Source organism: Denticeps clupeoides, chromosome 4 (genome assembly GCF_900700375.1).
Source record: "Denticeps clupeoides chromosome 4, fDenClu1.1, whole genome shotgun sequence".
Classification (NCBI taxonomy): Eukaryota; Metazoa; Chordata; class Actinopteri; order Clupeiformes; family Denticipitidae; genus Denticeps; species Denticeps clupeoides.
The window spans coordinates 3,347,637-3,375,349 of record NC_041710.1 but is presented as its reverse complement, the minus strand read 5'-3'; the positions used below and the strand labels follow the sequence as shown (position 1 = coordinate 3,375,349).

The 27,713-nt window shown below is 46.4% G+C and overlaps 1 protein-coding gene across 10 annotated transcripts; it reads left to right on the top strand.

The window, feature by feature from the left end:
• The first annotated feature begins 523 nt into the window (after positions 1-523).
• On the top strand, positions 524-24,891 carry cacnb2b (calcium channel, voltage-dependent, beta 2b). Of its 10 annotated transcripts, none has more exons than XM_028975700.1 (14): positions 524-654; positions 763-1,008; positions 14,143-14,220; positions 15,425-15,547; positions 15,624-15,763; positions 16,112-16,179; positions 16,655-16,677; positions 17,056-17,195; positions 17,920-18,029; positions 18,302-18,310; positions 18,886-19,037; positions 20,614-20,709; positions 20,816-20,992; positions 22,085-24,891. In XM_028975700.1, the coding sequence occupies exons 2-14, from the start codon at positions 961-963 to the stop codon at positions 22,763-22,765; spliced, it is 1,845 nt and encodes a 614-aa protein (XP_028831533.1). In that variant the 5' UTR covers positions 524-654; positions 763-960; the 3' UTR covers positions 22,766-24,891. The 10 variants fall into 10 exon arrangements, with proteins under 10 accessions (XP_028831533.1, XP_028831537.1, XP_028831538.1 ...); XM_028975704.1 differs by having other exon boundaries at positions 525-654; positions 14,146-14,220; XM_028975702.1 differs by having other exon boundaries at positions 551-658.
• The last annotated feature ends 2,822 nt before the right edge of the window (positions 24,892-27,713 follow it).

Below are 27,713 nucleotides of genomic sequence, written 5' to 3'. Positions count from 1 at the left end.
GGCAGCATATTTGAATTCCGCCTGTGTGTCTCCTGCGCTAGTGCCGCTCGGCCCATTCCCTGCTCCTGCATGCAGAGCGAGCGTGTCCGGGAGACTTGTTGGCGGCCCCCAGATCGGTGACTGAGCTCTGCTCCTGGGAGGTGACGGCGGTGCACCAGACCCCGGGGAGTCCGCAAGCGTACGAGGGGAGGGAGCAGACGGTCCCCTCTGGAGGGGGGAGAGAGAGAGAGAGAGAGAGAGAGAGAGAGGGAGGTAACGGTGATGGAAAAGGGGTGAGTCAGGCAGCCCGGACTCTGCCTGGTCTGGACTGGAGACAAGCCGGCACGCTCAGACGTGGCACGCTCGCCGGATTCTGATTGGATGGAGGGAGATTTGTGGGGAGGGGGTGGAAGAACGGGAAGAAAGGGGGATGTTGGTGTAGAGGGCGTGGATAAAAAAAGGGGGTGGCAAATGACATTTATGCCGATGTATCAATCCCACTTTTTTTTCTGCTGCCGGTGTCCGAGGTGGGGAGGGGTGGGGGCAGATCGGTAAATAAATAAAACGCCCGAGGAGAGGAGCGTGTAAGATGCGCTGCGGGGACGAGCGGGAGCAGTCGTGCACCCGGAGACGCCGGAGCGAGCGTGTGAGGAGGCTGCCCACGGGATTCTGGCTGTGTGTGAGAAGCAGAGATAGCGAGAGTGTGTGTGTGTGTGTGTGTGTGTGTGTGTGTGTGTGAGGGCAGAGTGCCGGACGATAAAGGCGGATTTGCTCCCTCGACAGGAGGAAGGCGCTCGGAGGACCCAGCCAGGCTCCCCCATGGAACGGCCGGGCGGCCCAGGGCCGGATCCCGCCCAAGGCGGCGCGGCTCGGCTGTGATCCTACAGGCTGCCGTGGCGACGGGGACCGATGGCTCGGGCGGGCTGAAAGCGCCTCCTCTTGGCCGTGCCGTCCACTCGAGCCCCCCCGGATGTCCTCTTGATGTATTGTTGTGGGCTGGGACGCTGGAGGAGAGTACAGTCCACCTACGTGAGTACCTTCAACCTTCAACTTTCGTCCGCAAGTGGAAATCAGCTCTTTTTCCACGAGTCACAGGAGAATGTGGCAGCTCTGCACGCCGGAAAAGGCAGATTTGTGCTTTTATTGCCCGTCCACGTGCTGCCGGGGGCAATAAGGATGAATGTAAAACGTCCCTCGCGCTTCTCTTCTCCTCCTTTCAGGGAAAGTTCATTGACCAGGTCACACGCGTGTAAATATCGCCAGGCGGACGTACGGGAGAGGCTGCGATGGCAGAAGGTGTGCATCTGGCCTCAACCCTTCACACGCCTGGCGGTTCGACCAGTCCCCGGGGTTAAAGGTTAAATTGCCCCAGCGGTGTGGAGACCGGCGGCCAAAAGTCTCGTTGCAGGGCGCAGGACTCCGAGGATAGAATTGCGCGGTCTAGTTAGGTGGTAGTAGCCTGGCGGGTAACACACTCGCCTATGTACCAGGAGACCCAGGTTCAAATCCCACTTACTACCATCGTGTCCCTGAGCAAGACACTTGACCCTGAGTGTCTCCGGGGGAAGACTGTCCCTGTAACTACTGACTGTAAGTCGCTCTGGATAAGGGCGTCTGGTAAACGCTGTTAATGTTAATGCCCAGTCAGCAGGTGAGAACGTAAGCCTCGATATGCCCCTCACATGTCCACCCCACCCCCCTCCTCTTCCTCCCTCTTCGTCTGCTGCAATGCAGCACGCAAGTGCCGCGAAGTCAACAGGCTTACCGACACCAACTTGCTGTTTCTTCGAGCACAGCACGTTTGGCACGCTCAGGAAGTCATCCGCATTTTCCCAGCATGCCACCCCGCCGGTCAACATCGTCCGTCCTCCCTGGTGCCGTCACTCGTCGCGTTCCTGTGTCCTTTTCACAAGCTTTAATGTTTTGAGGTGAAACGTTCAGATGTTTCCCTATGTGCTTAAATTGAACTGAACCTTTTTCAGAAAACCTTCCAGCAAAAGTTCTCCCTGGTGCTGTCTACAGGTTCGGGGCTGGGTGACACTTGGAGGAAATATTGTGTTGTACTACACATAGCCAACATTGTATTGCGAGTATGGTGACATCCCCTAAATCAAGGCGGGACTTTAAAAATGAAGTTGAATTTCCATTTTTGTGATAATTTGTGTGTGTGTTTTTTTTTTAAAACAATCAAAAATGAATTACATGAACGTAATGTTACATTGCATGAAGTACATCTAAAGACTGAATTCATATCAGACATTTCAAATATAGTAAAAAGTATAAAAAAAACGTATACGTACGAGCAACATAGTACATTTTTAGAATTTTCCTTTAATTCAAGGATAAACGCAACCATTTTTATCAAATTGTGCATATATGAAGGGACACCAATTAGTTGGACATGCACCAGAACATATGGATGTGGGATTCTGTGTCGGTGAGTTGTTGCTATTTTTATGTCGCTGTCATGCGGCCGTCTTTGCGAGGGGACGCGGCTGAATTGCATTAAGTGATTGCTTGGCTTTGCGTCCTGAGTACTATGCTGTGTGCCGTCGTGGCTTTTTTTTTCCCGCCTTTCCCACCCGCCGCATAATAATGTGCCGGAGAGAGTCGCCTGGCAGCCGATGAAGGGCGTGTCTGTATTAAAAAAGGGTTCTGGAGCGCTGATGCGCGACACTATGCTAACGAGGAGTCGCTCTGCAGGCTTCTTTGTGATCCTTTGACCCCGGCGCCACGTGCCACGCCCACTTGACGCGGTCTAACCAGGGCAGGAAAAGTGGAAAAAAATGACACCCAACTTTGTACCGTTCTCAAAGTGAAGTGATTGTCCTTGTGATACACTGCAGCACGGCACACGGTGACACAACGAAATGTGTCCTCTGCATTGAACCATCACCCTCGGTGAGCAGTGGGCACCATGACGGGCGCCCGGGGAGCAGTGTGTGGGGACGGCTCCTTGCTCGGTGGCACCTCAGTGATTACGGGGCCGCTTCCTTTACCACTAGGCCACCCCTGCCCCATTCTCGGCACATTAAAAGGGACATTAAAAGTAAAATTCAGCAGCTGTCCTTCAGGACAGGACCATGACCAACACAAAGTGCACATTGCCAGCTGGGCTGTAATCTCTAACCATAAAAGCAGGGGTGACCGTCACGGTAGGCGTCCACAATAAAGTATTTGCGATTGTCACCCTCGCCTCTCGGACGGGTCGGCTTCTTCTCTGAGGCCACTGTGGCGCTATGAGGCCATGTGGCAAAGTTCTTTACCGAAGCCGTTTGTGCCTCTGAGACGCTTGAGCCGCCCGTCAGCCACTGGCCGGCACACGTCCCACCTCCAGCCACGCTGACCCAGCCCCCGCGCCTCTCCTAAATCTCCTCCTGCCGCCGCTGGTGGGCAGGGGCGGGATTGGCCATAGCCCGGTGCCAGCCTACAGCGCGGTGGGGGAGGTGCGCGGCCCAGATGTTCTCGTGCCGGGTCTGAGCACATTACCAGCGCGGGCCGAGAGCGAGGAGGTGGAGCAGGAGGAGGGTGAAGGTCTCCCCGCCGGACCCCCTCCCGACCGGGCCGGGGCGGACGCGCTGACATGGGTTCTGCTGGTCCAGAGGCCTGACGGGTCTGCGGGCGCCTCCGTACAGCCATGCCCAAATCCACCCCCAAGATCAAAAACGTCTCTTGGGTGAGTACGGCAACGTTAGGAATGCTCGTTTCCTCGCATAATTCCAAGATGCGAGTCTTCTGTTGGAATGACAATCATAGGAACAAATTACTTTTCGTTTCTTTTCCCGTTTTCTGTGCCTGCGATTGTACTTTAAGGCAGATGAAGGCCTCGCGGCAGATTTTTAAAAATGTTCTTTATTTACTACGTAGACAACAGATGTTGTGTGCAGGGAGCCACATTTCGCTTGACGTCTCGGTTTGCCGAGCTCTCTGTGCCACTTCCGCCGGGGTGTCTGAAGCGTTCCCTCTGCCACTCGAGGCGTCTCTGTCTGGATGTCGGATGTGCGCATGGATCGCCGAAACCCGCCCGGAGCTGCTTCCCCGCACGTGTCCCTGCGACGGAGCTCTCACAAAAGAAACGGGACAAAAAAATGATCATAAAAGAGATCAAATGTGTGACCTGAATGTGGGCGGGGACGGAGGATTACTCCAAACCAACAAAAACTAAGCCTTCCTGGATGATTCCAGCGACCCCCTCCCTGGACACTTCCAGCTGGGCCGTCCCCTTCGGCCCGTGGCTGCGGTGTACGTGCGTGCACGTTACGATGTGATATTTATTAACGGGAGCAGCCTTTTCCGGAGCGCTGGTTTAAGGGCGAGCGTGCGGGCCCAGCGTGGGGGGCGGCGAGAACCGGGCGTGGCCCCGAACGTCTGCCCCTGCCCCCGATCTGGCCCCTGATCCGGCCCCTGCCCGTCCGAAACCCTGCACGGCGCTGTGTATGTCCGCCTGTAAGAGGCTTAGAGACAGATGTGTGCGTTTGCTGCCTGTGTGTGTGTGTGTGTGTGTGTGTGTGTTTGGTTTAATACACACACGAGCAATGAACTGGTGGCCGTGTAGGTATCTATTCGCACTTCATGCTGAACAGCTAAATTCTTAAAAAAAAAAAGATTATTATTATATTTATTTATTTATTATTATTGCGGTATTAACTCCCCCGTCCTCGGCGATATCTTTTAATCTGGTTTGGGTCTGGTCACATGATCCACTTCATCCTGATGCAACACATCAGAGAATCATGCTCATGCAGACAACAAGATGCAAATCGTTGCTAGGCAAAGCCGACAAGAAGGGGTTGGAAATTCGGCGATTTACTGGCCTGTCATCAATAAAAGTACGTAAACGGCGGAGGAATTTGTACTCTTCCTCCATATTATTCATATTGTTGCTGTAACCGTTACATCAGAATATATGCTGTGGGCTTGAGAAGCTAAGCCATGGAAAATGGATTTTTCTCCACCTTTGATTGTTTGGGAATGTCTGACCACGCCCGTGTGGCGCGGTCACCTGACCAGACTGTGGCCCGACGGCCTCCACCGGACGCCCGTTCCGTGTCTGTATTACTGCGCTGAGGGGTTAAAGGTCGTGCTGTTTTATTGTCAATCAACACAGGCCAGATTGTAAAGGCACGTGAGCGAAACAAGGCAACAATAAGTAAAAATACAGATTGACCCATAATGCAACAGAGCCACTCTGGTCATGTGACCCGTTACACTGCATACACCACAGCCTTTTAGTTTAAATAAAAAAAATATATATATTACCGTCCTATGACACGTACACGCACATCCTTGTAATAATTCCATGTCGTTAATGCAGTCCCTCGGATAAATGCATGGTATGGGGGGTCTGTCCCGTTTGAGGGGTTAATGGCGACCCCAGATGTCTCGGTCTGGCCCAGAGTTCAGCGCGATGCAGCCAGCACTGGCCACTTCCGCCGCCTCTTACGTAACCCTCCCAGGAAGCTGGATCCGTTCCCCTGTGCACCAGAATAAAAAGCACGCCTGCCGCAAGAAGCATCCGCTCTAACCGAGCCGCCCGCCCGGGCCATCTGCCGTCCCCCAGACTGAGGGAGGTGGCACTGCCCCTTACCTGCACCGCGGCCCTTCCAACCCCATCAAACAGCGTTTAATGCACCGTCATCTCGTTAGTCTAATCCGGAATGTAGGTCAGCCGAGGAGCTGGGACGGCCGGTGCATCATGGGTAGAAAGAGTTCAGTAACGTCAATCGGCCAATTAAATCAAGGATGGACCGTATTCGTGAACGAACAATTGTTCAGGTCTTCCATAATCAGCTAATAAACCCTGGAATCCGGTACATTTGGAACAGTAACCTATCCGGAACCAGTTAACTGGTAAAAAAAAAAATGTAAAAATGTTCAGGTCAAAGTCCCACAGCGTCCCTCTGCTACGTTCCCTCCACTGGCTGCCAGTAGCTGCATCAGGTTCAAAATACTGATGCTGGCCTACAAAGCCAAACATGGAGTAGCACCATCCTACCTCACAGCCCTTATTACACCTCGCACTGCACCTCGTATACTCCGAGCCTCCAGTACTGCTCGCCTGGTCCCTCCATCTCTGAAGGTAAAAGGAAGACGCTCGTATAGACTCTTCTCCGTCTCGGCCCCTCTGTTCCCCTCGAGGTCAGAACAACTCAGTCACTGAGCAACTTCACACGGCAGCTCAAGACCTTCCTGTTTAGAGAATATTTAGATGAACTTGTAACCTTCTTCTTGTCTGACTTCTGTATAGAAACTACAACAGAGTGAATAAAAAGATTGTATTCATAGTTGGGGTCCTAGTGAACCAGAACTGATCACTTCATCGATGGTAACATGGAAGCATGTTGCAAGTCGCTCTGGATAAGTAAATGTAATGTAGTTATGTTGAACACATCTCGACAACTCATGCAACCAAGATCAACAGGGAATTATCAATGAAAGTTAACTGTGACAGTCATGTAAGAAAGAGAAGCTCCATGTGGCGGGCGAATGGATGGATAATTATCCGCGCACACGTCATTTCCTGTCACCGCACGGCAAATTCGGCCGAGTCCGTGGCACTTCGTGGCATTTCGGGGCTCGGCGGTGGGGGGGCGGAGGTGGCGGCGACCCCACCGACTCCAGGTCAGAGAACAGTGCGGGCCGGCAGATGCCGCGCTGCGAAATAAGCCTTTAATTCCGTTAAGACTCAGGAGGGGTGAGCACAGATACACACACACGCACACACACACACACACACACACACACACGCCCGGCGCGCCCGAGGAGCGCTGGAGTTGCGCTCCGGCCTCTCCGCGCGTCTCCGCGTCCGTTCCGCGCCGTTTTCTCCTCCTTCTCTCCCCCGTCGGACGAGCCCGGTGACGTGGCGGGATAAAACGCGCTCCGTCCGCTTCTTCTCGGCTTTTATTTGATTTGATTTGACGCGTCTGACTCGTCCGTGGGTCGTGGAGGTGCGCCGGGCCGCCCGACTCTGCCGGCATGGCGCCCAAGAAAAAGGTAACGCGGCATAACGTTTTGCGTGCGTGTGTGTACGTATGTGTGCGTGTGTGTGTGTGTGTGTGCGTACGTGTGTGTGTGAATAGCAGAGACAGGACAGAGCACCGTCCGCAGAGAGTGCCATCTGTTGCGCTGAGCTGTAAATCCGTGCGCTCCGGCTTTTCTGCCTCGCCGCGTTCCCGTCCACGCTGCGTGGGGGACGCCGGTCGACGCGGTCACTTTCTGTCCCCCCCAGATGAAGAAATGTCGCCCCTTGACCCGTCCAGGAGGTCCTCGGTTCGCCTGAGAGAGACAGAAAGGCGCTGTTCGTGGTGCTGAACGTCCTGATTATTCAATTAATACAGGAAATGAATTCAATTTATTCCGTCAATTCTTGCAGCTCGTATGTATAGATTATGTATTAGTATTATGTATTAGTATGTATGTATTAGTGGCACAGCCTGTGAGACTAGCAGGTATCCTGCACCCATTAAATAGGAAAAGCCTCTTAGAAGTTGTCGCCGGGGTATTAAAATGGGGTATAATGCTTCCTGAACCACTTCAGGGGCCGGGAATGTTCTAGAGTGGGTCGAATGGGGTTTTCTTCCACCCCGATTTAATCCAGCCAAGATGATATGGTCATTATACATGAAACAATGGCCTATTTTAGATAGGGATTCCCTAACAGTTATACCCACCACTTTTTTTTATATGAATTTTTATATATTTTATATAAGTTCAGAGCAGCAGGCCAAATCATTTTGTGTAGCCTGTCTTATGTTTAAACTCTTCTCATCGAAGGAGGCTTTGGGTCAGTAGAACTGTAGAGATCTGAGGAAACGTGCATGAAGGCTTTGCAAGAGTAATTTCTGCGCGCTGGTCATGCGATTGAAAGCATGCACGCAGCATCTAACGCAGTTCCAGTTCGTTACTTCAATTGCTGCACTTAGTGGTGGTAGGTGTGGCCGTTGGACGTTGCCTGCCAAAGAATGGTTTGCATTTGTCTCTTTTTCTCCAAATCCTGGATTGACGCACGGTGCCCTAATCTCCTTACAGAGAAGCAATCATGAGCAAGAGCGACAGGACAGAAATCCAGAGACAGAGGCAGCACGCAGGCATGTTGCTTCTTGTGCATCTGCCCTGTTATTGTGATTTAAGCAACATTTTAAATGAGTTCCGCCCGCTTGTGTGTAGAATTTATGCCACGCAGGTTGCTGGCGTAGCCGGTGACGCCACTGGCCGTGGTTCTGGTGGGTGGTAGTAGCCTAGTGGGTAACACGCTCGCCTGTGAACCAGAAGACCCAGGTTCAAACCCCACTTAATACCATTGTGTCCCTGAGCAAGACACTTAACCCTGAGTGTCTCCGGGGGGGACTGTCCCTGTAACTACTGATTGTAAGTGGATAAATGGCGTATGGAGAAACTGCAAGGCTGGACAAGACCACAAAACGTAACTAGAGGGGGGGGGCGAATCGGGTACAAAATGAGTAGAGACAGGTAGCAGTGGAAGTGGGATTCGAAACGAAACTGAGTCACTTCAACCGATCACTAACCAGCGCTACGTAGAATGTGTATTTCACAAAGCCATGTTGCCGTGCATTTATGCTGCTATTAGGCCAATTAATCTGACCTGTTTACATACTTTGATACACTTATCTTACAAAACAGAGATTTCATCAACCTTTTTTGTTTAAAACAAGCTATAAAAATTAGAATCGTGAAGATAAAGTGAAGTGATTTTCATACACAGCACACACAGTGAAATGTGTCCTCTGCATTTAACCCATCACCCTTGGTGAGCAGTGGGCACCATGACAGGCGCCTGGGGAGCAGTGTGTGGGGACGGTGCTTTGCTCAGTGGCACCTTGGCGGATCGGCAACCTTCTGATTATGGGGCCGCTTCCTTAACCGCTAGGTCACCACTGCAATTGTTATTTCTAAGTGCCTCTAAGTAGTGTGATGTGGGTTTTAGTAGCTGTATGTGGTCCCAAGTTCAGGTGTGTTCAAGGTGGCGAGACGGCTGGTCCCTCTATTCCTATTCTTCGCACATTTCATCGTCTCGTCGCACCTTACGGTCTCTCCTGCTCCTGATGACCTTTGACACACATGCGTCACTATGCAAGAACAAATCACAACTTTTTTTTTTTAAAGCCAAGATTATTTAATAAATGATTTGTTCCGCTCACGTATCATCCCCCTCACCACCTCTGACGATGTGGCAGCAGCTATTCTGCACCGGAGCAGTGCCAGGATGCCTCTCGCTGGCGCCTGTTTATTTATGATTCTTCATTAGAATGCAAGAGATGAGTCAAAGAAGGGGTGTGAAGGGATCCAAGTGGAAAAACAAATGAAATGCGCTGTTCTAGACCCATTTCAGGGTGTGTTCACTAGCTTCTAGTTGGTGTATTAACTTTAGTTCCTGACTGATTAGAAAGGTTGGCGGTCAGTATTATTAATGGTCATGTTTGAATTGAATAGAACTTTCTTTAGCTGCAGTTTAATCTGCTGAGTGTAATGGCAACATCCCCCATTGCCCCAGTGGTTGCCAGGTTCAGTTCTTTCTGTCCGCCTATCAGCTGTAATTAATACCTGGAGTTCAGGTAACGAACATAATTCATGTCGAAATGAAGGATAGCTGCAAAGCATGGCTGTACATCGTTTCATCTTTCAGCCTCAGTATCGTGTTCCCACGATTTAGTTACTATATTAAACGATTCAGCATTTTTTATTTGATTTGCTTTTATATTTATTCACGGTTTGAACAGAGGTCTTGATCAGTCAGCGCTTGAGATAGAATGACACATGACCTTTTCCTGAACAAAAGACCAGGGTGGTTTCCAGGGTGGTTCATGGGCCTCTGCCTCCAGCCAGAAGGTCGGTGTACAGAAATGAATCACCTGACCCACCTCGAACATGCTAAATAATAAAATGTAATGTGTCACATGACCAGGCAGGTGATTGTTTTACCTGTTAAAAGTCCATTGAAAGGAAAGAAGATATAATGCAAGGAAATATTTGACTTACCTTAGCGATACGTTTTTTTTCTTAGATCTTTGCTCATAGATCTTTTTCTCCTAGATCTTTGCATATAGCAGCATTGTTTTGCTTTTGGCTTTTTTGTAAAGCCAAAAGTCATTGTGTAAGAAAGTCCTGAGGACATTGTGGGACTGTTGTATATACATCCTGGGGGCGTTTTTGCAGGGCATGGTGATAATGTTAGGGGAATGTTTATCATATTTACGGCATTTATATGACGCCCGTATCCAGAGCGGACAGGGACAGTCCACCTACTACAAGGGTGACATTTTTGGTGTCATGAAGTGGAGAATTATTCAGTCGTCATCGCTTTATTTCCAGCAGTGGAGGTGGAGCAGATTCTCCGCGGCTACAGGCTGCGAGCCCTTAACATGTGTAGGAAGATGGCGGGTTAAGACGCTTCGTCATGTCTGGTGGGTTTTTTGGCGAAATCTCCGGTGTATTCTGCTGACTCGGTTCTGTCCAGCTGCGTCCCTCCGGTCACATGATCTTCTAATGCACCAACGGCGTGTCAAGCCATTTGGAGGCGAGATTAAAAAGCTCCCGGTCACCTTCAGGACGTCCTGCTCAAACCCGGACCCTTGGCAGCAGTGGAGTGGGAAGCCTGCTGCACCGCACGTCACAACGTAATGAAATGAACCGAACAGACGTTGGCAGGGAGCGAGGGGGCGGGGCTTCAACCTGATGCGTTAAAACACCATATGAGTTGTAAGATGGAGGGAAGTCAGCCATGGGTGTGGTACCTGGTAAACGTCTGACTCATCTGCGTTTTGTACAGAGCTCAGTGTGGCACCCAGGCGCAGGTGGATGGGTGCTGAGGGAACAGATGTCCCAGGCATGTGCCTGGGCGCTGCACAGGGCCCGACTAATATAACTGCATTACAATTAATAATTGTGGTCAAGAATAGGATACTGGATAAGAAATAATGATTATTGAACATTTGAGAGGTCTAAAGATGAATGGAAAAAATATTCAAAATAGTTGTTCATAATGAAGAAAAGAAATATCATTGCAGTTCTTCATGGAAAATATGAACTTCCTCATGCTGTCCTTGCAGTGCCTTTATCGGCTCTTTCTTATTCTGGTGATAATAATAAAAAATACTATTTTGCACCCCTTTTACTCTCCGAACGGTTCCATGATGACAGTATTAAGATAAAATCTTATTCGCAATGTACACATTTACAGAACGACGGGCAAATTACATACAAGGCAAACGATTAAAAGGAAACGTGAATGATTCTGCATCGATGCAGTGCAGAACATAATCGATTATCTCGCAGTGAGGTTGTTCTGTTATTTCCTGGCAGCGGTATAAAAATTCTAGTTGAAAACAGTAGTGCCGGTTCGGCCTCGTCCACACAGGCGCTCATACGCCGACGTTTTTGCTGCGCGTCGAAGCTGCGTTCAGGTGGCATTTCATTGGCGTCCGCTTGACGCTTTTTTACTCTTGTCACTGTGTAACATTTATTGGGGAAATTGATGGCAAGAAAACCTTTATTTAACGCCATCCTAACGTTCAGGCAACGCCCGTGTCAAAGCTGCGGAACATGATATTATCGGTCGGCTTGAAGGTATCTGTCTCTCAGAAATAACCGCTCTCCCTCTGGTCCCCCCCCCGTCTGGTTCCCTGCTGTCCTCCTGCTGCAGGCCGTTTCACTTGCGAGGGACTAATTGTCCTGTGCGTAGTCACACTTTATTTTTTTTTTGGTCTTGAGACGAGACGCTCTGTTCTAGCCCCGAGCGCTGGCACGAGCCTGGCACCGTTAATAAATCCGGCCGGTCGTTCTTTACACTTTTGGCAGCGTGAGTGACAGCTGAGCATTAAATGGTGCCTTTTCAAGTTCAGGTCTGTTGTCACAGACAGATTATGACGCCCGGTAGGAGCCTAGCGCATGAGACAGAATACCACGGACTCACAGGTTCGAACCCCACTTACTACCATTGTGTCCCTGAGCAAGACACTTAACCCTGAGTGTCTCCAGGGGGGGGGACTGTCCCTGTCACTACTGATTGTAAGTTGTTCTGGATAAGTGTCTCTACACCTATCAGCCGTACAGTTATAACCACTGACAGTGAATGTCACTGATCGTCCTGACAGTGGGTGGGATAAATTAGACAGCAGCTTAACGTTTTGTCTTTGAAGCTGATGGAAGCAGGAAAAGCAGTAACATGGTTCTCTCCCCATTCCTGGTCTGCTGTGCTTACCAAACGTGTTCCAAGGGAAGAAGGTTCCAAGGTCTTCCCACAGGCAGTCAGAGCTCTCAATGCGCCGCCATCACCAGAAAACTGTTAAACTCAACAAACTACACGTAAACTACACTTCCAGCCTTATGCACTCTTTACACATCTCAACTCATTTTGCACATTCCTGCACATTTTATACATGCTTGTCTTGTCTTGTGTGTCCTGTTTGAAATATCCAACATATCCACTTACAGGCGTCCTACACTATGTTGTCCAGTTATGTCCTGCTTTACTAAAAAGGTGAAATAAGTGAAAACATGTTTTATATTCTAGTTTCTTTGCTCTGATTACTGCTTTGCACACTCTTGGCATTCTCTCGATGAGCTTCAAGAGGTCGTCACCTGAAATGCTTCTCCAACAGTCTTGAAGGAGTTCCCAGAGGTGTTTAGCACTTGTTGGTCCAGCTCACCCCAAACCATCTGGGGTGGGTTCAGGTCTGGTGACTGTGGAGGCCAGGTCTCCACTTTTTGTTAAGTACATAACTCCACATGTGTTCATTCATAGTTTTGATGCCTTCAGTGAGAATCTACCAACGTAAATGGTCATGAAAATGTGTGTGTGTGTGTGTGCATATATATATAATTTTTTTTACTGGGTTCACAGTGGCTTTAACTTAAATGTTTGTGTATCTGACTTTTTACTGAAATACATTCAGTTTCCTGGGGGGAGAAAATGACGTGCTGGACGCAGCTGACCGTTTGTCTTGACCCGGTCTGGAAGGGGTTTCACGTTAGTCCTGTGTAATGTTCCCTAATCGTTTTCACCTGTGTCTTATGTATAAAGCTGCCCTGTTCGTTTCTGTTCTCTGTTGGGTCTTTCTTAAGTGTTACACATTCACCATGTTATCGGATGTCTACCCTGTCCCGTTCTTCACTCATTAAACCCCCGGTGATGTTGTGCGAATGCGTGCTTCTTCCTCGTCATCATCTCCGTTCACCTGCCTCGTCATGCCACCATGCTTGTGACACCGTATATCCACAGCACATCTGCCTTTTTGTTCACTTAATTTTTGAGAGTAGAAAAAGTGGGGTTGTGCATATAATATATCTAATATCGACATGTTCTTTGCAGCAGAACACTGTGGTGTTCGCAGAGAGGCGGTAGTGGGCCCGAGGTCACAGAATGGATAAATTTGTGACCGTGTGTGTAATTTGTGTAATTTAAAAAAAGACGAGGCGTCGTGCCAAAACCTGATTGGTGTCCGTGGGAGCGTGCAGCCTGTTAACGCTGCATCACCCAGTTTCTGTACGTCTGCAGCTTCACCATCAACCTGTCATAACCTGCAAATGACTAAATCTTTATTTCTCTGTGGTAACAGCAATGGTGTCATTCTGAAACATTTCTTGCAATCAAGTGATCCCAGTTCTGGCCAAAGATGTGTTTCTAGTTTGTAGCATAATAGTACTACAGTATATAGAACTAGTTTCTGATGCTTGTATGTGACTGATATGTTTAATATCCTTCTTTTTTGTCGATTTATGAATGCATTATAAAAGATAATATAAAGATAGCCTATTAATTCAGTAGTGTTTGAGAACCATTTTGCTAGGGTGGAAGTAGCCTACGAACCAGAAGTCCCAGGTTCAAACCTGACTCACTACCATTATGTCCCTGAGCAAGACAATTAACCCTGAGGGTCTCCGGGTGGGACTGTCCCTGTAACTACTGATTGTAAGTTGTTTTGGATAAGGGCGTCTGGTAAATGCTGTAAAATGACACTGGGCACAGGGCAGGGGCCCTGGTTCGATTGTGAAGGTCCTCAGGGTACCAGTACACCTTCCTGATTTTAACACTGCTTCAGAATTCAAATGAAATTATGAATTAAGTCATGAGTGTGTGTTTTGTATATATTTCTGTAAGTTTTTGGTCTGAGCTTGTCACCCAGTTGTCCCTCTGTCTGCCCTCAGCAGGGTTCGGCGGACCGTCAGGACTCAAGTGCCATTGAGGTGGAAAAAAATGCCCAGGTTCAGCTGGAAAAGGCCAAGGTATGATGAATAAATGATGTTTGAACTGTTCTGAACAGAATAAAATAAAAATGTGCCTAGTTCCATTAAAAAAAAAACAGTGGGAACAGCTGATAAGCTTCATCAGACCGGACTTTCCCTCCATTTGCTCTGATGGCATCGTCCACGGTGACCCAGTCACGGTCCTGCCGCCTCAGAATATTGACCGAAATCCCCCCCACCTCCCTGAGGTGCTGTTTAATTAAAGCTCAGAACAGACAGCTTTGTCCCGTCCTGGCCTCCTTTCCTCTCCGTTACATCCCCAGACGCCAAACTGGAGCAATTAGCAGCCTGATATGCACAGCGCTGGCATGAGATGTTGTCAGGTCGGGGTGAGGGGACATTGCCCCAGGGGACTTCAGTGAATGGAACAGTCCTAGTTTTTCCACGGTGAGCATTTAATTTTGCCCGCCCTGTTGACTTTTGACCTTTGACCACCAAAGCCAACTCACAGTATTCCGTCTGTGAAGAAATTCCAGAGACCTTGTCCTTGAGACATCCTATTCGTCTTGGCCCACAGACAAACTCAGAAGAAACAGCTTTCACCAAGACGAAGGCATTTGATAAAAAAATTAAAAAAAGCTCACACGCCCGCTGTGTTTTCAGAATGCAATCTTAAGAAACTCTAATTTATGCTAATATCCCTTCCGATGTGAGCGCCCTGCTTTGAAAGCCTTTCCAAATTTAGTGTGTTTGTTACTTACATGAGCGCGGCTGCTGCATACACCAGCCAGGTTCTTCATTCTGTTAAAGAGCTGCGTGCATCTGGGTCACTTCTGCTTTTCTCACACAGTACATAAACTGTGGAAATTTAGGTGAACTACTAAGGCAAAAAGTACTGGACTTCCAGGATTGATTGCTTTGTGTAAAAACTTAAAAACCTTAAGAGTCTTTTTGCATTTTCAATGAATTCAAATCTTTTAAATTGCAACAAATTGACCATTTGGCCTTAAATCGTAGCTCAAAAAAAAAAAAAAACTATGAACAAAACTGAAGTGAAGGTGCAGCCTGATTTCATGTACAAGTTCCCAATGTATCATTTAATGTATTGATTACTATTAACCAGTTAAACATTAGAAACTTTAGTCATATTGCTCGTGGAGTGGTTGAAGTAGGACATGTGGAAAACAGGACGAGGTCCTCAGGGCTTTGGTGGAGCTCTGATTTCTTTCACTCCTTCACACAGTTCAAACCTGTGGCGTTCGCCGTGCGCACGAACTACACCTACACTCCCGCGGACGACGACAACGTCCCCATACCAGGACTCGGGGTCTCCTTTGAGGCTAAGGACTTCCTTCACATCAAGGAGGTGCGTCTGGCGTCTGGGAACGTGCTTTCGCGTCGCTGTCGTGCTGATTTTACGAATGAAAATGATTGGTTTGCAGAAGTTCAATAATGACTGGTGGATTGGGCGACCGGTGAAGGAGGGTGGTGAGGTGGGCTTCATCCCCAGTCCGGTCAACTTGGAGACGATCCTCATCCGACGAGAGGTCCAAGCCCGCAAAGCTGCCAAGGCCCTGGCCAAGTACAAGCACTTCACGGCTTACATTTTACATGACTAGAAATCTGTCGCTATGACAACAAATATTAAAATCGACATTAATTTGCCTGCTATTCATCTTCACCTATGGTACACCTTATTTCAGTAGAGCTGATAATTTTTTTGCATTATTTGTAGCCTTTGCTGTGTAGCAAAAGCTGTGCAGCATATTAATGCGTTATATAAAACATCCCGATTGTGAACAACAAATCTTATCTATTTTATGAGCTGAAGATGTGCAGTAGTTCAACATAGGTAGCTGAATTGTAGGTGATCGTTCTGGAGAGTTACAGTTAGAGAAAAGTTTATTTGATCGCTGACCTTTGATTGCAGTAAAGCAGCCAATGCTGCCGCCCAGGGTAATGACGCCAGTGCAAAGAAAGCCCCTCCTCCACCAGCAGGTAAAGCAGCTTCTTCTCTTCTCCTGCTTCATTTTCTTCTTCTTCTTCTTCTCCTCTTTTCTTTTCTGCTTTCATAAATCCAATAGGACAAAAATATCCTACACTATGTCTGTTTCTCTGCGTATCAGTTGCTATAGACAACAGTGACTTAGAGCCAAGAGTCTCGGAGCCGCCAGCCCGGGCTAGAGACGACCCAAACACAGTCACTGCTCCCTTAGCCAAAGAGCAAAGAGTGTCCTTCCTTAAGAAGGTAATGCTAACGGTGGAGCATGTGCAGCCTCTCCAAGCTTCGGCCTCGTCCGTACGGCTGCCGCCACACCCGAGGCCCGCCCCCCCCTCCTCCTCCTTTCTCTCTCTATCTCTGTCTCGGCACAAAGTGCGAGAGAAAAAAAAAAAAAAGAATAGCATTGTTGTCATTTCACCGGCCTGCATGCTGTTACTCAATTTATTTTTTCCACCTCTCCACTGTGAACAGTCCAACAGGTGAAGAAGAAATCGGTAAGTTGGGGCGTCTGTGTGTGTTCCGTTCGCCTAGTTCCCTGTTCGGTATTCAAGCTTCGGCTTGAGATGTGCAATGATTCACATCTGGTGTGAAAATTCACATGACGTAGGTGGTTGGTGTCCTTCTTCTCGTGTCTCTGTGTTACCTCAGGGGTTCTCAACCGTCCCTCAAAGACAGTAAACCGTGCGTCTATTGGAAAGGCCTGGAAAGGCCTCCGGGAGCCGCGTTGAGAACCTCTGAGCTACGCTTTTCCCGTGGTCCCTTCCTGCGGTGTTGTGTTGTGGTGCCGTAGCCTCATTGTGTGTTGCCGCTGTTGTCTCCGGCCGCCGCTCCTGCTGCGACGCCTCGCTGAGCCTGGCTTTTTTACGTTTAAGGGTGAACAACTGGCTGCGTATGACGTCGTGCCTTCCATGCGGCCAGTGGTGTTAATCGGGCCTTCGCTCAAGGGGTACGAGGTGACAGACATGATGCAAAAAGCTCTCTTTGACTTCCTGAAACACCGATTTGAAGGGAGGTGAGTGGCTTCTGTTTCTGTACAGAAGGAAGGGAGAGGTTATAATAGGCAGGCCTAAATAACCTCATGCAGACTGGACTTTACTTCATGTACCTAGTTATTATACGTGCAGTCTAGATTCCAAGCATAAATAAATATGCTGTAATTTGTAATTCAATTAACGCACTCGCGTTTTTTATACTCACAAGTGCATGTCACATCAATGCTGTCAGAAGCAAATGTTTCTTGCTGGCACATCAATTTTACAGTACAGAAGAACAATTACTGCTTCCTTTGTGCAATTCCAGGCCAATTGATTTTACAATGTATTTGAGAATATATGTAATATATACAATTAAAGATGGTGTCATAAATAAAGTCAGCTGACCCAGCTGGCCTTGTACGCCACCTAAGCCTCGCTCCAGGGTTAGTGTCAGTCAGGATAAGCATTTTAATATTAATGTACTGCTCTACTACATGAATGTCTTGCACTTGTTCACTTTATCTTGTGTTGGTTCTCCTGCATGCTGCACTAGAGGAGTAGCTTTTAATCTCATTGTACACGTGTATAGTGACAATAAAAAGGATTTTCCGACTTGCGTTCAGTAACATGCAGCATTTTCAAACGAGTGCTTGCAGTAACACATGAACGCTATTTAATCTCCTTCGTTCTTTTAGTGCTTGAGAAGCATTTGAAGCTGAGGGAAGGTATTTTTGATCTCATGGTGTCTTTGTGTGTTGTCAGAATAACCATCACTCGGGTCACGGCTGACATCGCTCTTGCCAAACGCTCCATACTCAACAACCCAAGCAAACACGCCATAATGGACCGGTCCAACACAAGGTCCAACTTGGGTAGGTGACGTGGCCACGCAGACTTTCACCACTGCATGTACCGTATCAGGGAACCCTTTGGAAAAAAAAGAATAGTTTACAATAATGCAAAAAGCATAATGCAATCCAAAAAAAATAAAATTGACCACCGAGTCGGAGCCGAGTGAACTTGATGTTAGATGGGCCAGTGGCAGACATGTGGGACCAGTTCCTGTCACCCCTGGGCACGGAGTTGTGTCTGACTGTTCTGGTTCTTTCTGCTCTGCCCCTCACTACGCTACGTGTTGGCTCAGACGCCGCCGGTACGTATCACGCAGCAGTAGACTGTCTTTGTGCTCCTTTCCCCCCTGGCTTCAGCCGGTCATTTCCACCCACCCAGAGACCCTCTGATGACTGCTGAGAAATGGAGGAAGCGCATGGGCTTTGGCTTTTCTCATCATCACGTGAAGACTGCGCTGTTGCCGTGTTCCATTTAGTGCATTTCCCCAGAGAGAGAGAGAAAAAAATCTGCATTCTGACCTTTGCCTGCACCCACACCAGCACAGGCAATCTAAACGGAGCCTGATAATCCCATCGCTGCGGCCATCATTTCCTCGTAACGTGGCTTAGCGCCATTCAGAGCTGTGCATCTGGTGAACATGTGGTGTTGAAACGGGTCATGTGATTTTATAGTTCTCAGTTCCCGCTTCTAGCTGGTACTTTTGGTCCATGTGGAGTCATGTGATCAGGTGCAGATCGAGGCTGAGATCGGATTGTCTGTAAGGTTTTGGAGACATCGATAGCTGAGCCACTTCAGGGATAATGAGCAGAGTTTACGGGGGTTGGGAGAAACATTTTGATGGATGTGGTTGGTAGCTCTGCATGTCTCCACTCTCAGCCCAGATCCAGGGGGAGGTGGAGCGGATCTTTGAACTGGCCCGAAGTCTGCAGCTGGTGGTGCTGGATGCGGACACCATCAACCACCCCATCCAGCTGAGCAAGACCTCTCTGGCGCCCATCCTGGTCTATGTCAAGATCTCGTCGCCTAAGGTTAACACATATCTTCTCTTTTAATGGTTGCCATACTATTACCAATATTGCACATTATTACTAGTAATAGTGGCAGTTGTGTCATTCCCAAACACTTTGAAAGGTTGCAAATAATTTGATGATTTAGAAAAAATTATGAAGTGCATTATAATGTTATATCTCATCATAGTACCTCAATTGGTCAGAAATCTGTGAGTTTCTGTCGGGTTCTCTGGTTTCCTGAGAACTCTCTGGAGTCCCTGAATAACCATGAGTAGCATTACTCCAAAACAATAATATTGTAAAAAGTAGTCATTCAAAAATTACTCAAGTAAGAATACAAAAGTATTTAGTGATTAGACTACTCTAGTACTGAGTAACTGTTGGATTGTAATATCGCATTTAATTTTTAGAAACAAAAATATAAATGTGATAATTATGGTATTTCCTAATAATAAAAACAACAACAACAATAATATTTTTAAGGGTAATAATAATAATAACTTAAAGTACAATTTGTAGTAATTAATGGACTAAATCTGATTTATATATATACACACACACATACATACACACACACACACACACACACACATATATATATATGCCAATTAAATGTGTTAGCATTGCTACATTAAATAAAATAGCTAAACGATAATGCTAACTCCTTCCCCTATATTGTGGTCTATTTAGCTCATCGCACCATTTAACAACATGTTTTCACACACTAAAAGGGTCGATATGATGCTTAAAATAATAACAACAACAATAATAATAATATTTATAATAGCAGTAATAATAGTAACTTAAAGTACAATTTGTTGTAATTAATGGACTAAATCTGATCGTATATATGTGGCAATTATATGTGTTAGCATTGCTACATTAAATAAAACAGCTAAAGGATAACGCTAACTCCTTACCCTACATTGTGGTCTATTTAGCTCATCGCACCATTTAACAACATGTTTTCACACACTAAAAGGGTCGATATGATGCTTAAAATAATAACAACAACAATAATAATAATATTTATAATAGCAATAATAATAGTAACTTAAAGTACAATTTGTTGTAATTAATGGACTAAATCTGATCGTATATATGTGGCAATTATATGTGTTAGCATTGCTACATTAAATAAAACAGCTAAAGGATAACGCTAACTCCTTACCCTACATTGTGGTCTATTTAGCTCATCGCACCATTTAACAACATGTTTACAAACACTAAAAGGGTCAATATGACACTTACAGTAACATTTGATTTGCTGACAGTCGCAGCTGACATTTTTCGTCCCGTGTCTGTGCTGTGTGTTGAGTTTGTGCTGCTATGCCACCACGGTTTGAGTGTGGTCATGTGACTGCATGGCTACGTCTGATTGGTGAAATATCTCCCTGGCAAAAATAAAGCATCTTTCCACCTATATGCATGCACAAAGGTGTACAGTTATCAAAGTTATTTCACCACAGCGTGAACACCGAACATGGCTTTTAAAACATAAAACTAATTATTTCATGATTTAATCCATTGCATTTGTTCATTGCAAATATTTATTTTACAATCTGTAGCATTAATTTTCACTCTATTGATTTAGGTTCTGACAAGACTGATCAAGACAAGGGGCAAGTCTCAAACCAAGCATCTAAATGTCCAGCTGGTGGCGGCTGATAAATTGGCCCAGTGTCCAAATGTGAGTTCTTATATAGTTGACCTTATTTAGAGTTTTTTTTTTTTACAATTAATCTGTAGGAAATTGTTATTTTTGAGTCACACACATTCCACCCACGCTACTGCAGGAAATATTTGATGTCATTCTGGACGAAAACCAACTTTCAGACGCCTGTGAGCACATAGCTGACTACCTGGAGTCTTACTGGCGGGCCACCCATCCACCAGAGATGGACCCTCCCAACCCGATGGTGGAGAAACTGGCGGAGAACACGCTGCCAATAAGCCCGGCTGCCACAACCAAGGTACCACTACTCCAACCACAGTCACATTCCTATCTCATCTAATCAATGCCGTGCTTTAATATCATCATTTACTTCAATCCAAAGTAAAATTAAGTCAATCATATTAACTCTAAGCAGCTTTTTAACAGCTTCCTTGTGCAATTTAAGTTATTCCTCAACACTAGGGGGCGCTAAACGTTTCTGCCGCTACTGTGCCTGTGAGCAATGTTGTATGTGGCATTCTTTAAACACATTCATAATTTTTTGAGCTGAAAAAAATACACTTACCAACAATGAACATTGCAAGGATGAATGCCGCTCTCATCCTATATCCTACATAGACACAAACCAGAATAAGTGGCACATCTGTACTGTCGGCGTGCACATGCAGGCTTGAGAAATGATCTGAAACGGATCAGCCGGAATTGCGAGAGTGGATGAGGTGCATGAAGTGTGACAATAGTGTTTTTTTTTTTTTATTTATTTAGTGCAGGGACACGAAGGGAGAGAACATGGACCAAGTGCTCTGAGCCCCCCTGCAGTCGCCTACATAGTCAAGTCATGACAGAAAGGCGGCAGCAATAAACACTGGTTTAGGGTTTAGGTTGAAAAATGCGGCCACCTTTCTATGCATGTATCAGAATACGCAACAACAGACTCGGCACACACCTCACTCTCTTCCAGAGGAACTGGTTTACTTTGTGTGTGTGTGTGCAACTACACTATACTATACTATACCCTACTACACTACAGATGCAAAAAGGATCGGTGAGAACAGTTAAAAAGTACCGGTGCAGCCTCTTTTTAACCTTAGTTGTTGAGTTGGTTATATTTCATCATTTTGTGTATTCTGACATGTCCTCCCCACCCCATCTGTCCTCCATCACTAACACCGCGAAGAATGCAAAGAAGACATGAGTCTTTCGGGTGAGTGAGATGCCATAGCCGTAGCTGCAGGGTAACCTCTTTTAGTAGCAGCAGCGTCACCAACTACTGCTCAGTTGTTCAGTGTGAGAGTGTTGATGGTGATGAACTGTGTGCGTGTGGGTGAGTAATAAAATGCGATGAGGTCAGATGTTATCGTGGCTCATGTGCGTGTTCCTGACTGTCCAGGATGATCAGAAAAGCAAGAAGACCACGGCGACCAAACGGAAAGGATCGCAGGAGACCCAGGTTGAGCCCCAGGAGCAGAGAGAGGAGGAGGATGAGGAGGAGGAGCAAGACAGGCTAGAGGAAGATGAGTATGAGGATGAAGAGTCAAGACCCTTGCGGGCCGAACCTAAAAGGCCGCAGCACATTCACCACCACCACCACCGGCACCGCTCCACTACTGCCCGGACCGAACCCCACAACCCTCAACTCACACAGACGCAGCCGGCCCTGGACGTGGAGCTCCTGCCGGCCCGGGACCCGGCGTACCTGGAGACCCGGCGGAGGCGGCTGCTGCTGGAGGACGAGGAGGAGGAGGAGGAGCTGGACGGTGACGTTTACCACAACACGGTGACCCACAGGGACCACAACCACCACCATCACAAACACCACCACCACCATCACCGCCAACGAGGGGCCAACGAGGACCACATGGAACCCGTCTACCGGGGACAGGACTACGAGCTGGAGCACAACGAGCGCAACCGGCAGCCAAGGCCCCCAAACCAGCTCCGCTCACACCACGAACACCACCACCACAACCATTACCACTACCCTGGCAGGGACAGGGACAGGGAGAGGGTCCGAGATGCTCAGCGGGGGGATGGTGGACGCTGGCCCAGAGAAACATACGTCCACCAGTGAGCGCCGCCATGTTGGCTCAGCGCGTTCGTACTCAGGGCCCTCTAGTCTTTTCCTTCCTAAACCTCACACCGTCCGATCCAACTCCCCCTCAACACTTCTGTCTGGACGCGTTCCTGATCCAACCAGCTTTAAGTCATAAAGTGATCATTTAATATCACGTGTCGTCTGTCTTTTTTCACACCTCAGAAGGTCAAGGGTCAAGGTTCTTAGCTGGTTCCATGGAATGAACTGAATCGCAGCGATGCTTGATTCATTGCCAAATCACACTTTGTGTTCAGTATGTGTGTAAAGTTGTAGGCCAGCATGTATCTGCTCACGTACTGTAGTCAGTTTGGCGGCCAGTTCGTCTGATTCTTTTCTGGGTTTTTTTTTCAAATTGGGGGCATCTCACCAAGAACAACCTGCATGCTGGTCATCAGTGGCCAGGAAAGGAGGCTTGTGCACGTACTTTCATTTCTAATACGGAACACAAGTTGTATGTGCTTGACGTGGTTCTACCAAAAAAGCCAGTCTTTCTTTATTTTGCATGACATCTGTACATCAAAAGAAATTTGGAAATAATTAGGTCACTCTGATGAAAGACAGAGTTTTAAGACTTGCACATAGTTGTGAAATTACAGTACAGCATAATTTACGGTAACTGTGACACCCCAATACCAATTAAAGTTTAAAATCTGTTACTTAAAGGGAATATTTGTACTGTGGATGTCTTTAGGAATCAGAAAACTATTATAAATTAGCAAAAAAAAAGTGACAGATTTCGGTGGCAATGTTCTAATTAATAAACAGTGTTATATTTTCATCATATAGCATCATGTTACTATATTTATTGGAACATGTTATCACATATGATGTTAGAACATGCTTACAACCATCATTTGATTGCATTGGTTAATTAAATATAATCAGTTATGTACAGAAGTGATGCATATTCTCTTTGTTAGGGAAAATAACAGATCATAAAAGTTTGAAAAATACAAATTATTTATTATCTACAGTAAATGTAGCAATTAAAATTTTTCTATCAGTGACAATTTATGCCACAAAGAGTTGGGGAAACATTCACAGATCTGATATCAACATAATGAACAAATCAGTAACAATAAATTCAGAAATGACAATCGGTTGAAGAATTATGCTGCTGTCAGATTTCTGTTCGTGTCATTATCATGTCCTGCGTATTGTCCTGTGCTGTTTTTTTATTTTTTCTTTATGCTCTGTAAATGCCTTCAACCCTTGATATTTTGGCCACATTCAGGCGGCACTTGTGGGTTTTGCGGGTTTTGAAATCTGAAAGAATTTGCAAAGCTTCTACCTAGCTAGCTTTAACAAATACATCTGCAGAAATATTCCACATAATATTCACTGGCCTTCACAACATCAGGTCTTTATTCTGATGGGCATGTTTGAATGACCTCACAGATATGTTCTGAACCCTGGGGACGCAACCCCTTTATGGAGACATATTTAGAGAGTTACTGTACCAGTTTAAATGCAAACAAAAAAATAACATTATATATATTTTTTCTTTTTCAGTGCCCCCTTCTGGCAGAAACTGATGCACTTTGTTTTTCCATTTCATTAACTTTTTTTTGCTGTTCTCCTTTGAGAATCCTCTTGTTTCCTATCAAAACTAAACTTATAAAATTTGATGATTCAAAATGAACACAAGAGGCTCAATTTCTGCTATTTGTGTCACCACAACAGCCATGATAACCACTGGTAGATGTCCAAATCATGTACTTCCAAATGACCCTACAAGTATCCGCTCAGTTCAGTATAATGAGATCTACTAAATCTTAGTCTCTCCTACAGAGCCAAAGCACTTGTGTTTTCTTATACCAGACTCATTTACTTTCAAATGCAAATTCAAATTCTTACTTTCATTAAGTGAGGCTTTAAGCATGGTGATGTTGTTTGTCCAGAAGCATGACTGCATTGAATACTCTATGCATTAGTTTATGATGATGACGTAGCTTGAATATTGTTTCTATGCATATGTACATAAATCATAAAAATGCCTTTGTAAATATGGTAAGCAGAATGATGAGAGCACCTGGTAGAGTGTACAGTAAATATGTTTGGTCTCGTTTATATTACTGAATAAATTAATGAATCTTGAGTAATCACGCTGTTATAATTTTATTTGCTGTAAACATGTGAATTGCTATTGCATGTTATTTCCTCTTCATTGCATCTGCACTTTTAACTTTAACTTTCATGTAAAGCCAGTTAAATTGCTATTTGTAACAGATTACTAGTGCATAGTACATGAGAGTAATGACATTATGTCTGTTATTCACCTTTAAGGAACCTGTGGCTAAGGGAGGTCATCAGAGATGAGATACTCTGCTGACCTGACCTACAGCCTTATTCTTAGCGTTTGCACGCCTGTCACGTTCCTAAGTCTAGGAAACAGTGCTTTTATTTACAGTGAGCTAACAGGTACAATAAAACCGCGGACTCACCACAGCTAACCAACATCAGTACCACGAAAAGGGCACATAAAGCTAATAGGCTAATAACAAATGGGTCTATCACACAACGAGATTCCCAACGGAGCTCCTTGCAGATCTCTGTGGGCCCTGGGGACCTCCCAAAAGAGTAAGGGCCTAGCAGACCCTGGGGACCTCCCGAACACCATCTGAAGTCTCTTTATATAGGTGGAGATGACCAATGGGCAGATGGTAGGTGGAGCTGGTCGGCTTCAATTCCTCCCACAAAGTCAGGGAACTAGGGCTTCGTGGGGGGTAGCGGGGAGATCGTCTTGTCACAAGGGTCAGGCAAACTCAGTGTCAGTGGCAGGTGAAGGTCGTGGTGTCGAGGTAGAATCCATCAGGAGATCGTCGTAATAAAGGGGGCAGGCAAGGCTCGTGGTCAGGGACAGGCAAAGGTTGTGGTCGTGGATTCTAGTCAGCTGGGCGTGGGAAAACAAGGCTAGCGTCTCTGGGAAATAGATTCAACTCAAAGAGCGGGCAGCGTCTCCTCGGGGTTACCTGACTTTCATACTCTACGCTGCCCGCTCTCGTTTCCGCTTCTGGGTCGCCGTCTCTCTGTCTGGTCTGGTGCTCTCTGGTGGGCTGGAGGTGTATTGGCTGTGACAGTAAGTGTAAAAGAAGTTCAAAACCACCAGGACTCTTCCACACAAGTGTGTGACGGCCGCCTAAACTGAGTGATCGGGGGAGAAGAGCCTTAGTCTGTCAGAGCTTCAGAGGTCCTATGTGGACAGAATAGAGCCTTCTAGAAGGACAACCATCTCTGCAGCAAGCCACCACTCAGGGTGATGGGTTAAATGCAGAGGACAAATTTCACTGTGTGCACCATGTGCTGTGCTGCTGTGTATCACATGTGACAATCACTTCGCTTTCACTTTCATAGAGAGTGGGCGGTCCTGACGGCCGACACCTCACACATTGCCATCCGACAAAAGGCATGAAAAACAGAGGTGTTGAATCCTCATGCACAACAATTGGCACAGGAATGTCAAATTTCTTACATTTACATTTAGAGCATTTATCAGGCACCCTTATCCAGAGCGACTTACAATCAGTAGTTACAGGGACAGTCCTCCTGGAGCAACTTAGGGTTAAGTGTCTTGCTCAGGGTAGTAAGTGGGATTTGAACCCGGGTCTTCTGGTTCACAGGCGAGTGTGTTACCCACTAGGCTACTACCACCCACCAAATTTCTGCATGGTCCTGCGACGTCCAATCTTACAATGCTAACATGAAAGCACGATGCAAGTCTCTTTGGTCTGTCAAATTCCATTAATGTAAATGTAAATGTAACTGATGAGACAACAACTGAATTCTTTCGTGTTAATGCTAGGCGTCACCTTTGGAGGAAACCACACCGCTCATCACCAGGCCAATACCATCCCTACAGTGAAGGTGCAGGAAGTGGGAGACTAGTTAGGATGGAGGGAAAGATGGGACAACGCTGTGAAATGAACGAAGGTGGTGAATATTTATGTACATGCGATTTCCCTGTTTTTTATTTTAAATAAATTTACCAAATCCTCAAGGACACTTTTTTCTCATTTATTGACACAGATTGATTAATTTTGATGTTACGTGCAATAATTGTATGTAAAATGGTACCAATGTTACATAAAGACCAGCATGAGAAAGAAGATGAAAGAGACGGAGAGGGAGAGAAAGGAAAAGGTGGGAAAGGAAGGATCACAATTTAGAATAATAGTAATCAGAATAGGACCTCACATGCACCGGATTCCTGCCTTTTTTTTTTACAGAATACGTTACTTCTGTAGTAAAGTTTAGAATAATGTTTAGGTACATTAATAAATCTGTAATGTTACTCAGTTCATATCTTCAACCAGAACATGTTGTGCCCTGCCCTGACATACATGACTGTGGCGTGTGATGTTCCTAAAAGAACAGCAAGGTTATGGATCCACGCACATTAGGGTAAGTATATGGCTAATCTCAAGGTGCCTCCTTCATTTCCTGTGTGCCCTTCCAGTATGAGATGTACTAGGGTTTCTTTGCTTTAAACAGGATAAACAGAACTGTAGAAATGTAACTTCACACACAGTGTTGTTTTTGTCAACCAAATTTTTGACGAAATATCTTCATCAACGAACCTTTAAGACGTGATTAAAACTAGATAGATGTAGGGATCTGGACACTTTGGGATCATTCTGGGCCTCCCCCATTGTATTTTTTTGTATTTTCTAATATCCTGTATGTTTGGACACAGAGTTATGGTAGAACTGTATGTATATTTCCTGTATTCTGCAAATGTCATACCGAACATACCAAAGGAACAGTAGGACGAGTGCTCTACACGGCCGCTGAATTAGAGCAGAGGCAGCCGGAGTAGCTTGCATGCCGAGTTCGCGCTGTTCATTTTGAGTTTCGTGTGTGATTGCAGGTAAGCGAATCAGTCGCAGAAACACGTGTAGAGGAAAAAGGACAACCGATGAGAGTA

Excerpts from the sequence above, each read along its gene's own strand:
- cacnb2b (XM_028975700.1), top strand. The coding sequence starts at position 961 with ATGTATTGTTGTGGGCTGGGACGCTGGAGGAGAGTACAGTCCACCTAC. Across the intron at positions 1,009-14,142 it reads GGAGAGTACAGTCCACCTAC|CAGGGTTCGGCGGACCGTCA; the intron begins GTGAGTACCTTC and ends GTCTGCCCTCAG. Across the intron at positions 15,548-15,623 it reads ACTTCCTTCACATCAAGGAG|AAGTTCAATAATGACTGGTG; the intron begins GTGCGTCTGGCG and ends ATTGGTTTGCAG.